This window comes from Triticum aestivum, chromosome 3A, assembly GCF_018294505.1.
Source record: "Triticum aestivum cultivar Chinese Spring chromosome 3A, IWGSC CS RefSeq v2.1, whole genome shotgun sequence".
In the NCBI taxonomy this organism is placed as follows: Eukaryota; Viridiplantae; Streptophyta; class Magnoliopsida; order Poales; family Poaceae; genus Triticum; species Triticum aestivum.
In genome coordinates, this window is record NC_057800.1 from 733608886 (window position 1) to 733625798 (window position 16913).

A 16913-nucleotide genomic window follows, 5' to 3' on the forward strand; every position below is an offset into this window, starting at 1 on the left:
GGCTGGTTCTTCTAGATCAAAAGCACTATTTCCCTTTGTCCTTCCTGCTGTGGAGACACCCGCACCATTATATGATGATGCTGCCGCCATCAGGACGAATGGAAAACCGTTACTCTCCGCGCAACACCTAGACCGGGTGGAAGGGCAGCCCTAGCGCGCGCAGGAAGAGGGAGGGCGGATCGAAGTGGCCAGAGTTTGTAGAAAACCTCAACGGCGATGTGGAGGTGCCGGAGTAGGGTAGATTTCTAATCAAGACGAATGGAATTTGTCAACAAAAAATGAAAAATCAAACCAAATTTTCTTTTGAGCGGTAAGAAAAATCAAACCAAATGGAATGAGTAACGGAAGCGAAACGGGCCTGCTTTCTTCTTTAGGCCCAGCCTGGGGAAAGGCTAAGATAGTCCATGCCTCCTCCATGGCCTCCCCTAAATTGCAGCACAGTCTCGCTCGGTCAGCAGAGTCTCCTCCACACGATCCCTAAAAAAACACGAAACCCTAGCGCCGAATCGCGATCCCCTTTCCCTTCGCCGTCACCACGATCCCACCCCGTGTGACCGCCGATCTGGTGCCGATGCCGCAGAAGAAGCGCCCCCGCCGTAGGAGGTCTCCTCGCGAAGGATCCTCCCGCCGGCGCCGTGGTGAAGATGGCGCATCCTTGTCTGGATCCCTTGGCCAATCGGATGGGAGCAGCAGCAGCAGCGGCGCGAGTTCCGGCGCGCGGGCGCCGGAATCCCTCGCCCAGCCGTCGGACACCCGGCCGGCTCGCAAGTACGAGTCCAGGTACCATGAGATGCTCGCCTCGTGCCTCGCCGTGCTGCCTCTACCAGCCTACGCCGACGGCGAAGGCCCAGATCTCCCTTCTGCTGAAACTTTCGAAGCCCTCGTTCGTCCTTATTTCTATGATGACGAGCTGCGGGCTGCTCTGGTAGAGTACCAAGTCCACAAGTTCTTGAGCCGACCAGAGGATGTCCATGGACGAGATGGAGATTCAGGAGAAGTTGATTCGTCCTCCTCACTGATGGATGATATCCCCGAGGAGGAATTCGAGGCAGACGATGCACGGCTCAGGTCTCACATAGTACATGAAGTTGACACCGAGGATAGATTGGATGAAGAGGAGGCGAACAGGCTCTGTCACAAGTACGCACGATACCGCCTCAAAGCTTGCATGGTTAGTGTCTCCCTCATTTTCAATCCAATGCTCCTCCTGCATGCCTGTCAATCTAATGTATCTACCTGCAGACTGCAGTCATATATATACCTTGCTCATCTGTCCTTGTGTCTGTGTACGTAGTTGCTCAAAGGAGTGCCTATTGACGATGCTGCATTCGACTCCCAGTACCCTCCAGACCTTCCCTTGGACAACCACCGTCTTTACCATGAAGATGAAGCCTTGGGCTGGTGGTTTGACTTGGGCACCTCTTCACCCGCGACCTTGAGCGACTATCAGCGGCTAGTCCCTTGTAATGAAGTAAGTATGTTTGTACTCCTCTGTAAACAAATATAAGACTTTCAGCTCAGTAATGCATCTAGATTTCTTCTTCTCTTTACCTTTGAATGGGTGGCAGCAATTACTTGCTTAATCTGTCCTTTGGAAGTATATATATATGAACACTTGAGCCAATATCAATGCATTTCCTTCATTCTTTTTAGCATGGCGAAATGCAAAAATAAAGCTATGGATGTCCCTTCCTTCTGAGATTAAGCACAGTTTAAAATATGCGTGATTCTGATAAATCGTGTAAGATCTCAGAATGTGTGCACCGTACAAGAAGAATACCTTCTTCCCCGAGAGTTGTTGGTGCATGGCTTTTCATCAATTAAAAACATATAGAGTTTCATATACTGATGCATTTTTTGCAAGGAGCAAGCTTGTTTTTTTTTTCTTTAAAAAGAAACCAAGAGGTCCATGCTCCCAAAATACGCGTGCCATCCCTTCTTTTGTATTTGTAATCAGGTTTTTTTGCCTGATTTCTCGAGTGCCCATATTTTTTGACATGTTCCAGTACCATGTGTGTTTCTTCTTTTTTTTGGATTTTTTTTGAGTGCGCAAGTACTCCAAATTTCTTGAAGTGTGCAACTACTTGAATCAGTAATAGCCGCACACACAATCCTAAGAGCATCATTCCACGCCCTTATGTCCGCTGCATGTTATTCTCACGGCAGCAGTAATATGTTGCTTCCCTTCTTTTCTTGGTGCAGGGGGGCGTTGAGTATGAAAGTTGGAATGAATACCGAGAGTTTTATAGCACCCCTGAAACTGATAGAGATTATCTGCTCTACTGGGAAACGATTGTGAAGGATCTTAAGGTATGCATGGTGTAACTATCGGCTGCTCAAGTTTAAAACTCTGCTCAGTAAATTTTTTTTGGGACTAACAACCATTTGGTCTTGACAGTGGATTGAAGAACATGCGCTTAAAGGCTATATGGAGGTACACACCTATACGACCTCTCAAAACAATGTAATGACAACTAGTCTCTATATGCGCATAGTAGCATCACAATAACTTGTCTGTCCTACTATTTAGTGGCATGAATTGCGTGCAAAAGCTTGGCGCCAAGCAGTTAGGATTGCTACTAGGTTCGAAAACATTCCTCTGGGGCTAGCATATTATGGTTTCCAGGTATGGTTCATCTGTCCCTTGCTTATTTAGATTGCAAGCTCTGGTTATGGTTGTGTTTGACAATTGTGGTCTTTTGATTAAATTAAGGAGTATACAACGAGCAATTATCTCGAGTCCGTGAAAGATCTTGACTCTGTGTTTTTTGAGATTTGGAAGCTGGTCAATGGGTCTGATCAGGTCAGCATTGTACATCATAACTAATAACAATGTCATTTTATTGGTTGGATCTGTTATTGCCTTTTAACCTTGATGTTGTTTTCTTCTTTGTTGGACAACTTTTAGATGTCTTTGAGAGATGCTATGAAGCATGTGTATGAGGAGAACCTGTTTCCATTACGCAAACGTGATTTGGAGCACGAGCTGAGTCAACCTGTCTCGTTGGGATTGGAGAAAAAAGTAAGGTTCTTTTTCTTTTCTGTTCAGACTTTCTATTTGCTGTTTCATTGGTTAATTAGTTTATCTCTCACGATGCAAATTGCTTTGATCACCTCTCCTTTTAGTTTCGACGGTGCACAGCGGGCGTCAATAAGGAAGTAAGTACACGTACACTGGTGTGGTCTCGCATACATTGTAATCCATTATGTAGACTATATCCTCACATCTGATGTCTCTCCTTTGTGTGTATGTTTATATATAGGTTCCAGAGTGGCTAGCGCGTGTGTTAATTTCGCAGGAAGTTAGTTTCAAGGTATATATATGTTGTATACATATTGGGAGGCAATATTGTTTCCCCTTGCAGGTTCTGTACGTAATAGCTCATTGTTTCCAATTTCAGTGTGATCTGCCAAGGAGGTATGTGCATTATGCCAGGAAGAAGCTCAAGATTGCAGAAATCATAGGTTTGATTCCCATATCCAAGATACCAGCCTAGTGTGTTTATTGCTGGCGTGCGTGGTGTGGTCTTTTGGGGTCAGTTTCAGAAACAGAAGTGTAATATCTATCCTGATCCCAAGGTAGCTACTCCATGTATGGTTAAATGCCTGTGCATGTGATTTATTTCTGGCGCCCCTGGAGCAAATTGATGATATTTTTACCCAACTAAAAGTGCGTCCCTAATCTTGTGTCAATCTGGCCATGATTATGAATCATGGATTTATGGCATGTTGTTTTGTCAGAAATATGTTCAACCGGCTGGCAGGTTCTAACTTATAGTGAATGGTATTTTTCAGTAGGTCGAACATTTATAAAGTCTATACTAAGGAAAGACAGTCTTTAGTTTTGAAAATGCAGTAGAAATTCATGTCTAAAACTTTCCATCAGAGAAAAAGTAACTGGTGAAAATCTAGAAATTTCCTCTGTGGACTGTTGGATCAGTAGTGGACTTCATGGATCAAAGGTATGTGTGACTCCTCACAATCCACTTAATCGCGAGTTAGCAGATAAATCCCTCACTCTATTCAATTACTTGAGGATTTAGTTATACCGTAGGAGAAAATTGACCACCTACATAACCTAGGTGCCTACACGATGGCTTGCCTTAGTGACGTCGACTGGCGGCCTGGGCGCTGCCCATGAACCGGTTACTCGATGACTGCAGCTCCGCCACACAAGAGGGTGGCTTGTGGCCGCGCAGCTGCCCCTCGCGCGCGCAGCAACGACTGCACCTTTTTTTTTAATCTGGCAACGCACCACTCAATCTTAACAAATAATGTTATATCTCCTGCTCTACCTAATCTATCCTTCCTTCCTTCCTTATATATATATATATAATAATAAATAGGCTATTGTTTCTTGCGGTACGTCCTTGAAATTGCCCTCAAAATTGCGAAACATTCCCCACCAATGCCATATGCCATAAGTTATAAAAAAAACGTCTTGCACAGAGGAATCCTCTGCATGGGCCGGCCCATGAAGAGGGGACCTCCTATCCTGCGCTACGCGCGCTGGGAGGATACACAGCGCGCCCGTTGGGACCGGTACATGTCCGGACGGCCTATTTTAGAAATATCGTTTCTTATTTTTCTTTTTCCGTTTTATTTTTGCTCTACTTTAAATAATTTGGGACTTCAAAAAAGTTTCGAATTTGTAATTTTTAATAAACCATAAAATGTTCCCAATTTTGTAAAAAAATTAATTATTAAAAAATGTTCGAAATGTTGAAATAAAATTTTCTGGAAGTAAAACAAATGTTTATGATTTTTTAAAATGTTAAAATTTGTAAAAGAAATTTAATAAAATTTCGCTAATTCAAAATTTTTCCATGAATAGATTAAAATTTCAAAAAAATTGTGACGTACAAAATAGTTTATTCATTCATAAAATGTTCACTTATTCAAAAAATGATCATGCGTTTCAGAAAATGTTGGTTCAATTAAAAAATGTTTACGAATTTTCAATATTGTTCAGAAAATTTCCAGAAAAATGTTGATCGATTCTAGAAATGTTCGCTGATTCAAGAAAATTGTTTTATTTTTTTCACAATTTTTGGAAAATGTTTCCAAATAGTATAAAATGTTCATGAATTAAAAAATGTTCTTGATTTTAGAAAATGTTCGAAATTTTGTAAAATTGTTCATGAATTTGAAATAAATTCATGAGCTGAAAAAACTGGTCATGATTTCACGAGATTGAGTGTGATAGCGTATATTGGTGATGCAGCAAAATGTGGTCATGACCATTAGACATTATGAAATCTTTTATCCCGTTGCAACGCACGGGCATTTTTGTTAATCTATACATAATAATTATAAAGGGGCAATTTCTTCTAGCGGTTCTTCATAGAAATTGCCCCCAATGTTGCGAAATATTACCCACCAACGCCACTTATAAGTAATAAAATCATGCTACACAAGGGAATCCCCCGCCGGGCCGCCCCATGCAGTTGGGACTTCATATACTTCACGCTGGCAGAACACGTAGCACGCATGTATGGGCCGGCCCATGTCCGGGCTGCCTGTTTTCAAAAAAAATTATTATTATTTTCTCCTTCTCCTTTTCATCTTAGTTTTTTCTACTTCAAATTTTGACCAAGTTTGTAGAGAAAAACATTTAAATCTAGAATACCAAATACATATTCTGAGATACATCACAAGACGTACTTTCATATTATATATACATTTGACATGCAAAATTTAATTTTATTATTAAATGATTTCATGAACTAGCTTTAATATCAATATATTGCTGCTCGTGTAATGTAAAGCGTATGCTACTTGTGTAAACTAAATTTTTGTGGCAATTTGCATTCTTGTGATGTAATAAGATTTTGCAACTTCAGTTATTGTGATGTAGCAAGATTTAAGACTACTCACTGGTAGAAAAAGGGCCTACAGTCCCGGTTCGTAAGGGCCTTTAGTCCCGGTTCCTGAATCGGGACTAAAGTGTCGGTACTAATGCCCCGACCCTTTAGTCCCGGTTCAATCCAGAACCGGGACTGATGGGCCTCCACGTGGGCAGTGCGCAGAGCCCAGTCAGGAGACCCTTTGGTCCCGGTTGGTGGCACCAACCGGGACCAATAGGCATCCACGCGTCAGCATTTTTGTGGCTGGGGTTTTTGTTTTTTTTTGAAGGGGGGGGGGGGGGTTGGGGGTTTTGGGGGGTTAATTTAGGTGTTTCATATATTGTGTTAGCTAGCTATAATTAATAGAGAGAAGTGTCCTCTCTTATGTCCGTGCTTGGTCGACGCTACGTACTATACATACGTATAGAGAGGACTAGACACGCTGGCTAGCTCGTAAGCAAACGAAGGAAACAGAAGATCGTGATGAACATATATGCATACAGAGAGAAGTGATATCGACCACCTCTTTTTCTCCGAGAGATTGGTCGAACAACAAGTTCTCATATCTATCTGACAGTACCGGCTACATATATACAGTAATTATCTCTTACAAATATAATCATACGGACTCAGGGTCAACATAGAATTCTCCGTCTTCAGGGATCACGTGGTCAAGAAAGAATGCCGCCAATTCATCTTGAATTCCTCGCATGCGAGCTGGTGCTAGGAGTTCATCCCGCTTCCGAAACATCTAATTTAAAGAAGGGGGTCAATACATATATATATATGAATGAATGAAACTCAACACAAATGATGGTAATAAAATAAAATTGTGAATGTTGTTATTTACGTACTTCATATTGTTCGTCAGTGTAGCCCCGCTCACAGGTCGTGTGGCGGATGGACTCGCAAACATAGTATCCACCGAAATCATTCCCTTGTTCCTGCCACAACCACTTTACAAGAAATAGAGGTTAATTAAACTGATAAGCAAGAATGCCAAATGGTATTGATGAAACTAGCGCTTGAATGACTAGTAGATGCGCTTAAAATGCTACTATAGCTAGTACTTACTTTCGTGTGTCTAAATTGCAGCTCCTTCGGCAGTCCCGGAGCTTTTCTGGTGAATTTTCTCCAACCCTGCCGGACAAAGAAAACAATTACTTGATATATCAGGAAATGAACAAAGTTGCTGATATGGTGGATAATGATCGATTTAACTTACTTCTCGAGTATTTGAGTCATGTCTGCATAGTCCTTGGGATCTTTTCGTCTTGAGTCTAAGACGGTTACTAGTCCCTGCTCAAGCTTAATATGTAGGAGAATATAGTGGAAACTGCACACACATGCATAACTCATCAATTACATTACTATAACCTTGACTAATATATAAGGGAAACCGAATACGCACAAGACAGTAACACTCACTTGAAGTTGTAAGGAAAGAGTATTATATCTTTGTTTTGATTTATTATCAACGATTGTAGCATGCTGGCCTCGGTTTCTGCGGCATGAAATTTAACCTGAGTTGCATCTATGAGATATGTGTTAATGAACCCAATATCACCGACTTGTCTTTTCTTCAATTCGACGATCTTCAATCTGCATAATATAGTGCAATGAAAGAGCTAAGCTATATAGAGAAACTTAATGACAGAAGTAGTACTACTTACAGATAGTAGCAGGCGACCGTTGTTTTATCGAGGGCCAATTGATTGAAAAACTGATAGAACTCCTCAAATGGAACAGGCAACAGATCAATTCCAACGAGGTCATGCTCCTTTTTAACTTTCAAATACAAAGTACTCCTCCCCCCAGAGTCTCTGCAGATTTTCAAGTACCAATCATGCAATCTTCGCATCATCGTTGATAGAGATCTTTCATCTTTGACGATAGGCTTCCCGTACTCGTATCTTTGTATCTGCATCTCCATGGGTTCATAATGTACTTCATCGGGCAGGTAATCTGCAAGATTGCTATAACCGGGCACCATCCTTGGATCATTAGCGACGTTGTGGCTAGGCACCTTGAGCGGGAGGGGACGATTGCTTCGCTTGTTTGCCGAGCTGGGCAATTTGTTTCCCAGCTCGTCGTTCTTTCAGCCTGATCACTGACAGTACTTCCCGACCGCTCCGCTTCAGCAAATTCCTTTCCAATAATGCGGTCATAGGTTCCTTTCGGCGGATCAGACTTCGGTGGTTTTGTCAGGGCAGCCAGAGTGCGCTTCACTTTCACCCGATCTACCTTCTCCTCTGGAGGTGGATGTTTCTTTGCTTTCACCCCTTCAAAGAATTTCCTCACTTCTTCTCGCGCGATCTCGGCGTTCTCCTCCTGGGTCCTCTCGTATGGTAACTTCTCTGGAGTCTTCAGAGAAGGACCGAATCTGTATGTCCGACCGCCTCTGGTTGTACTGCTAGACGCCGACCGAGCAGACGGAGCGGTTGTCTTATTTACTTGCTTAAGAGGCGGAGGAGAAGGACTACGACGCGCCGGAGCAGCTGGAGCGGCGGCAGGTCTCTTCCGCCCTTGCTGACGAGGCGGAGAAGGAGGAGGCTGGCTGCTCGGGCGCGTCGGCGCAGGCGGAGAAGGAGGCGGAGTGCCGCCACGCGCCGGAGAAGGAGCCAGCCGAGGGCCCTGATCGTCACTCGCCGGAGGAGGAGGCGGTGGAGGAGGCGGAGTGCCCTGACTCGCCGGAGGAGGAGGAGGAGGCGGTGGAGGAGGCGGAGTGCCCTGACTCGCCAGAGGAGGAGGAGGAGGCGGAGGCGTCCAGTTCGGAAGGTTGATGAGCTCCTTCCGCCATAGGCATGGAGTCTTCAAAGCAGACCCCAGCCGAGTCTCCCCTTCACCGGTAGGGTGGTCAAGCTGGAGGTCCTCAAATCCCTCCGTTATCTCATCCACCATCACCCTAGCATATCCTTCTGGAATCGGCCGGCAGTGAAAAGTTGCGCCGGGTTCAGTAGGATAAACAGAGCCAACAGCCGCCTTGACCTTCAAATTCATCCATTGCGTCATAAGGTGGCAATTTTGAGACTCCGTGATAGCATCCACGGGATAGCTGGCAGGAGCCGTCAAGGCATGCTCCGGCTGAAGCAGCTCGGTGGAAGCCACGCTGCTTTTGCGCTGAGATGGCGGGGTAGCTTCGGGGGAGGCTTCGGCAGTACGTTTGCTGCGATTTGCTTCTCGTTCCTCTATCGCGTCTACCCTTGCTTGCAACGCCTGCATTTGGGTCTGCTGCCCTTTTTTCCTCCTCTCATGGGATTTGTAACCGTCTGCGTCCAGAAACCCAACCTTCCACGGAACGGAGCCTGGCGTGCCTCGTGTCCGTCCAGGGTGCTCAGGATTCCCGAGGGCCATTGTGAGCTCGTCGTTCTCTCTGTCTAGAAAGAACGTCCCTTCCTACGCTGCTTCGATATACTTCTTAAGCTTACTGATTGGTATGTCCATTTGATCGTTCGTCCAAATGCACTTCCCTGTTTCAGGGTCCAAGGTTCCGCTAGCCCCGAAGAACCAAGTCCGGCAATGGTCTGGCCAGTTATTTGTCTCTGGTTCGATCCCTTTATGAACCAGATCATTCTCAATCTTGGACCACTTAGGCCGGGCTACGAGGTAGCCACCTGACACCGTGCGATGGTGAAGCTTCTTTTCGCAGCATTTTGCTTGTTTGTCGCCGACATCTTCTTACTCTTTTCCGATGTCTTGTGGGCCACAAATGCGGGCCAGTGATCTCTGATCTTCTCATATCTGCCCTTGAATTCTGGTGTCTCATTATTTTCGACAAACTTATTATTCAGCTCTTTCTTCCACCTCCTGAATAGTTCTGCCATCCTCTTCAGAGCAAAAGACTTGATTAATTTCTCTTTAATTGGGTTCTCTGGATTATCCTCTGGCGGTAGGGTGAAATTTGACTTCAGCTCAGTCCAAAGATCATTTTTCTGCATATCATTGACATAAGACACCTCAGGGTCTTCTGTAGCCGGCTTAAACCATTGTTGGATGCTTATCAGGATCTTGTCCCTAACCAGAACCCCGCACTGAGCAACAAATGCGCTCTTTGTCCGGAGGGGTTCAATAGGTTGGTCGTCGGGCACGATTGCTGTGATCTCAAGCTTTTCATCCGAGCTCAACTTTTTCTTCGGGCCTCGTCTCTTTACCGAAGTTGTGCTCGATCCGGAGGGCTAGAAAAAAGAACAAAGACTTAATTAATATGTGTACATACCAAAACAATGAATGCATCAATCAGCTAGTCAGCATAGGCTTAACTAATATATATACCTGGCCGGACTCGGTTCGGTCACCGGAGCCGTCATCACGGTCTCCTTCTTGCACCGGCATTGGGTCACCGGAGCCGTCCTCATGTTCTTCTTCTTGCACCGGCATTAGGTCACCGTAGCCAGCTTGTTCACCCTCTCCTTCCAGACCATCGGTTTCGTTGAGAAAGTACGAGACGGCATCACTTCCTTCTGCGATTATCTCCCTCAACAACGCTTCTTTTGTTGCTTCGTCTAGGGCGGTGTCCATAGTTTCTACAAATATTTACAACATGGCAATTATTATTCAAACATGACAGATGGATATATTAGTGCCAAACGTAGAACTAGCTACCTAATCATAGTAAGCTATCGGGAGGGGGTATATATCGACAACGACGACACTACATCTATGTCCCTCGACGACCCTCGTTCTACTCCTCTATTCTTTCTTCTCCTCTTTTTTCTTCTTCTTCCTCTTCTTTTTTTATCCTCTTCTTCCTCTCATGTTCGAGAGGATCGCCGAGGGGTCGGGAGGTTGCCTAGTGTCAAAGCATTCAACAAAACCATGTCTTCATCATTAGGCGAAAGTAACATGTGCATGATGGTACGAAGCTCTTCAAAGTTGTTCTGGAACGGAGTCCCAGATAGGATAATTCGCTTTTTGGTACAAAGTTTAGAAAGAGCCTTCCGAATATCGCTATTTGGAAGGCCTTTGCTGAATTCGTACCAAAAGGCGGATTATTCTATCCAGGACTCCATTCCAGAACAATTTTGCAGAACTTCGTACCAACATGCCCTGGTTACTTCCGGCTAATGATGAAGGCATGGATTTCTTCAATACTTTGACACTAGGAGAAGAAGAAAGGAATAGCTAGAGGAGAAGATCGAAGAAAAAAAAAGAAGAAAAAAAAGAGGAGAAGAAGAAAGGAATAGTGGAGAAGAAGATTTCTTCTCCACTATTCCTTTCTTCTTCTCCACTTCTTTTTCTTCTTTTTTCTTCTTCTTATTTATTTCTCCTTTTCTTTTCGGTAGAGGAAACCCTAAATAGCAAGTATCGTGGGTGTGAGATACATGTGGCCGTCGGTGTCGGACACTACATCCACGCCCCACAAGTGACGTGGGCGTCGAAGCCCGCGCCACTTGTGGGATGTGGATGTAGTGTCCGACACCGACGGTACATGTATCTCACACCGATGATACTTTCTATTTAGGGTTTCTCCTCTACCGCTCGGCGACCCTCGACGACCCTCGTTCCCGATAAAATAAAGAGGAAGAAGAAGAAGAAAAAAGAAGAAAAGAAAGAATAGAGGAGAAGACTTCCTCTTCTTCCTCTCCTCTTCTTCTCCCTCTTCTTCCCCTTCTTCCTCGCCTCTCTCATGAATGTCCGACGTTCTCGACCCCCCCCCATGTGTCGAAGAAAAAAAGAAGAAAAAAAAGAAGAGAAGAAGAAAGGAATAGAGGAGAAGAAGAGAAAATTAGAATATATATTCTAATTTTCTCTTCTTCTCCTCTATTCCTTTCTTCTTCTCCTCTTTCTTTTCTTCCTCTCCTCGTCTTCTCCTTATTCTTCTCCTTCTTTCTCTACTTATTTTCCTTTCCCTTATTTTACTTTTTCCTCTCCACTAACATAAAATGCACTAACCTAAAATGCAACAAACATAAAATGCACCAAAGAGGCTCAACTAACCTAAAATCAGTGATAAAATGCACTAACCTAAAATCGATATCTACTAACAACTTAAAAAAATAATACATATATGAAAAAATGCATATATAAAAAAAACATCATCATATATATCATCAACAGAAAAAAAACATCATCATATCATCAACAGAAAAAAACATCATCATATCATCAACAGGAAAAAAACATCATCAACATCATCATATCATCAACAGGAAAAAAACATCATAAACATCATCATCTTATTTAGTTCTCTCGACCCCTCGTCCCTCTCTCATGTTGTCGGGGAGGGGCTATATCGACCTCCGCTCATGTTGAAATTATCGGGGAGGGGGTATATCGACCCCCACCCCCTCATCATGCATATATAGCTACCACATACATATATACATTGAAAAAAATTACATATATGCAACAAAAACATTAATACACATATGAACAAAAACATGCTGTGAACAAAAACATTAATGTAATAAATCTAATAAGAACTTAATCTAATAAAAACATGCTCTGAACTTACATATAGCCACATACATACAAATATACATTATATATATATGAACAAAAAATTAATCTAATACAAAATCAAAACAGAGCCGAACCGGCGCGGCGGCTCACAGCGGGGGCGTCTGGCGATGGCGACGGCGGGGGAGGCAAGGGCGCCGGCGGGCGGGGGCAGGCCGTGGGAAGGGGCTAGGGCGCGGGGCAGGGGCCGGCGCGGCGACGACGTGGTCGGCGGCAGGGGCGGCGCGACGACGGCACCGGAGGCAGGGGCGGCGCGGCGACGGCGTCAGAGGTAGGGGCGGCACGGCGACGGCGTCGGGGGCAGGGGCGGCGCGGCGACGGCGTCAGAGGCAGGGGCGATGATGGCGACGGTGACGAGGAGCAGCGCTGGGGCGTCGGGCACGAACTGACGGTGAAGTTGTGAAATTTTCACAAGTCCAGCTTATATACCAACAGCATTGGTCCCGGTTGGTGCTACGACCCGGGACTAATGCCCCCCTTTAGTCCCGGTTGGAGCCACCAACCGGGACCAAAGGCCAATTTTCGGCAGCCCAAAGGGCGGGAAGCGGCGGCCTTTGGTCCCGGTTGGTGGCACCAACCGGGACTAAAGGGGGGCAATGGTCACGGTTGGTGCCACGAACCGTGACCAATGCCCTCTTTAGTCCCGGTTGGTGCCACCAACCGGGACCAATGCCCTTGTGCTGCCCGCGCCCAAAAGTTTAGTCCCACATCGCTAGCTGAAGGGCGCCGACACTTGTTTATAAGCGCTGCTGTGCCTCCCCATTCGAGCTCCTCTCTAATGCAGGCTTTCGGGCCTAAACTTGCTACTGCCTGTGGGCCTATTGGGCCTCTGCGGGCCTGAATCCTGGCCAATGTAGGGTTTCTAGTCGTATTCAGGCCGTGGAGGCCCAGTAGGTGGCATTTTTTTGTTTTTTCTTTTTTATTTCTACATTTTTTTGGTTTTTTATTTTTTTTATTTCTACTTAAAACTAAATACTTACAATTTTTTAGTGATTTCTTTTTGCTTTTAGGTCACAAAAATTATAAACTTTCTGTTAGTGCCATTAGTTTTAAATTTTGAGTAGTTTAAATTTGAATTTTTAAAAATTTGTGTGAATCACTAGTTTATGAATAACTTTACTATAAAAATAGAATTTTTTTCTATTTATTTTTTATTTATACTTACAACTAAATACTTATAGTTTTTTAGTGATTTCTTTTTGATTTTAGGTCACAAAAATTATAAACTTTCTGTTAGTGCCATTAGTTTTAAAATTTTGAATAGTTTAAATTGGAATTTTATAAAATTTGTGTGAATCACTAGTTTATGAATAACTTTACTATAAAAATAGAATTTTTTTTGTTCTTTGCTATTTATTTTTTATTTATACTTACAGTTAAATACTTATAGTTTGATTTTAGGTCACAAAAATTATATTCTTTTTGCTATTGAAGAATATTATAGTTTTATTTTAGTTGATCATAACATAATATTTTAATTGATTGTTTTTATTTTCATAAAAGTTTTGTAGTTCATTCTGTTTGCTATTAATTCATTCTTTGAGCTAAATGACTCTGAAATTGGAAAGCATTTCAAAATGAACTCTGAAAAGGTTGAAAGTTGGCATGGTATCATCATTTCACCCACATAGCATGTTCCAAAAAGTAGAGAGGGTTACGACAAAAACTTGATGCACTTCGTGTACAAAATGGACAATCACTTTCGAAGTATCAAAGTTTCGAACCATAAGACATGAAAGCATTTCAAATGAACTCTGAAAAAGTTGAAAGTTGGGATGGTATCATAATTTCACCCACATAGCATTTGCTTATTGCGGGAGAAAGTCTTCACTTTTTCTTCGCTTGTGTCATTTGCTTATTGCGCCGTAACCATGGATAATCTTCATTGTTTATCAGGATGCTTGGGTCAGCCTTGACATTGAAGGGAGGAATTTCATGAAACTTTTCATAATCTTCAGACATGTCTGTCTTGCCGTCCACTCCCAGGATGTCCCTTTTTCCTGAAAGAACTATGTGGCGCTTTGGCTCATCGTATGATGTATTCGCTTCCTTATCTTTTCTTTTTCTCGGTTTGGTAGACATGTCCTTCACATAGATAACCTGTGCCACATCATTGGCTAGGACGAACGGTTCGTCAGTGTACCCAAGATTTTTCAGATCCACTGTTGTCATTCCGTACTGTGGGTCTACCTGTACCCCGCCGCCTAACAGATTGACCCATTTGCACTTAAACAAAGGGACCTTAAAATCAGGTCCGTAGTCAAGTTCCCATATGTCCACTATGTAACCATAATATGTGTCCTTTCCGCTCTCGGTTGCTGCATCAAAGCGGACACCGCTGTTTTGGTTGGTGCTCTTTTGATCTTGGGCGATCGTGTAAAATGTATTCCCATTTATCTCGTATCCTTTGTAAGTCAATACAGTCAAAGATGGTCCCCTGGACAACAAGTACAACTCATCACAAACAGTGTTGTCACCTCTGAGACGTGTTTCCAACCAACTGCTGAAAGTCCTGATGTGTTCACATGTAATCCAGTCGTCGCATGCTCCGGGTGTTTGGAGCGCAGACTGTTCTTGTGTTCATCGACATACGGGGTCACCAAGGTAGAGTTCTGTAGAACTGTGTAGTGTGCTTGAGACCAAGAATATCCGTCCCTGCATATTATTGAGTCTCTTCCAAGAGTGCCTTTTCCAGTCAGTCTCCCCTCATACCGCGATTTAGGGAGACCTATCTTGTTAAGGCCAGGAATGAAGTCAACACAAAACCCGATAACATCCTCTGTTTGATGGCCCATGGAGATGCTTCCTTCTGGCCTAGCGCGGTTACGGACATATTTCTTTAGGACTCCCATGAACCTCTCAAAGGGGAACATATTGTGTAGAAATACGGGCCCCAGGATGACAATCTCGTCGACTAGATGAACTAGGACGTGCGTCATGATATTGAAGAAGGATGGTGGGAACACCAGCTCGAAACTGACAAGACATTGCGCCACATCACTCCTTAGCCTTGGTACGATTTCTGGATCGATCACCTTCTGAGAGATTGCATTGAGGAATGCACATAGCTTCACAATGGCTAATCGGACGTTTTCCGGTAGAAGCCCCCTCAATGCAACCGGAAGCAGTTGCGTCATAATCACGTGGCAGTCATGAGACTTTAGGTTCTGAAACTTTTTCTCTGGCATATTTATTATTCCCTTTATATTCGACGAGAAGCCAGTCGTGACCTTCATACTGAGCAGGCATTCAAAGAAGATTTCTTTCTCTTCTTTCGTAAGAGCGTAGCTGGCAGGACCTTTATACTGCTTCGGAGGCATGCCGTCTTTTTCGTGCAAACGTTGCAGGTCCTCCCGTGCCTCAGGTGTATCTTTTGTCTTCCCATACACGCCCAAGAAGCCTAGCAGGTTCACGCAAAGGTTCTTCGTCACGTGCATCACGTCGATTGAGGAGCGGACCTCTAGGTCTTTCCAGTAGGGTAGGTCCCAAAATATAGATTTCTTCTTCCACATGGGTGCGTGTCCCTCAGCGTCATTCGGAACAGCTAGTCCACCGGGACCCTTTCCAAAGATTACGTAGTGTAAATCATTGACCATAGCAAGCACGTGATCACCGGTGCGCATGGCGGGCTTCTTCCGGTGATCTGCCTCGCCTTTGAAATGCTTGCCTTTCTTTCGACATTGATGGTTGGTCGGAAGAAATCGACGATGGCCCAGGTACACATTCTTCCTGCATTTGTCCAGGTATATACTTTCAGTGTCATCTAAACAGTGCGTGCATGCGTGGTATCCTTTGTTTGTCTGTCCTGAAAGGTTACTGAGAGCGGGCCAATCGTTGATGGTCACGAACAGCAACGCCTTAAGGTTAAATTCCTCCTGTCTGTGCTCATCCCACGTACGTACACCGTTTCCATTCCACAGCTGTAAAAGTTCTTCAACTAATGGCCTTAGGTACACATCAATTTCGTTGCCGGGTTGCTTAGGGCCTTGGATGAGAACTGGCATCATAATGAACTTCCGCTTCATGCACATCCAAGGAGGAAGGTTATACATACATAGAGTCACGGGCCAGGTGCTGTGATTGCTGCTCTGCTCCCCGAAAGGATTAATGCCATCCGCGCTTAAAGCAAACCATACATTCCTTGGGTCCTTTGCAAACTCATCCCAGTACTTTCTCTCGATTTTTCTCCACTGCGACCCGTCAGCGGGTGCTCTCAACTTCCCATCTTTCTTTCGGTTCTCACTGTGCCATCGCATCAACTTGGCATGCTCTTCGTTTCTGAACAGACGTTTCAACCGTGGTATTATAGGAGCATACCACATCACCTTCGCAGGAACCCTCTTCCTGAGGGGCTCGCCGTCAACATCACCAGGGTCATCTCGTCTGATCTTATACCGCAACGCACCGCATACCGGGCATGCGTTCAGATCCTTGTATGCACCGCGGTAGAGGATGCAGTCATTAGGGCATGCATGTATCTTCTCCACCTCCAATCCTAGAGGGCATACGACCTTCTTTGCTGCGTATGTACTGTCGGGCAATTCGTTATCCTTTGGAAGCTTCTTCTTCAATATTTTCAGTAGCTTCTCAAATCCTTTGTCAGCCACA

General features: G+C 44.2%; 1 protein-coding gene across 3 annotated transcripts; it reads left to right on the plus strand.

The window, feature by feature from the left end:
• The first annotated feature begins 430 nt into the window (after window positions 1-430).
• On the plus strand, window positions 431-3693 carry LOC123063583 (uncharacterized). 3 transcript variants are annotated; one of them, XM_044487413.1, is made up of 10 exons: window positions 431-1171; window positions 1295-1471; window positions 2203-2310; window positions 2399-2434; window positions 2531-2626; window positions 2714-2803; window positions 2909-3022; window positions 3143-3159; window positions 3264-3314; window positions 3402-3693. In XM_044487413.1, exons 1-9 carry the CDS (start codon window positions 572-574, stop codon window positions 3277-3279), a joined length of 1254 nt encoding a protein of 417 aa, XP_044343348.1. In that variant the 5' UTR covers window positions 431-571; the 3' UTR covers window positions 3280-3314; window positions 3402-3693. The 3 variants fall into 3 exon arrangements, with proteins under 3 accessions (XP_044343348.1, XP_044343347.1, XP_044343346.1); XM_044487411.1 differs by having other exon boundaries at window positions 433-1171; window positions 3127-3159; XM_044487412.1 differs by lacking the exon at window positions 3143-3159.
• Window positions 3694-16913: the final 13220 nt, after the last annotated feature.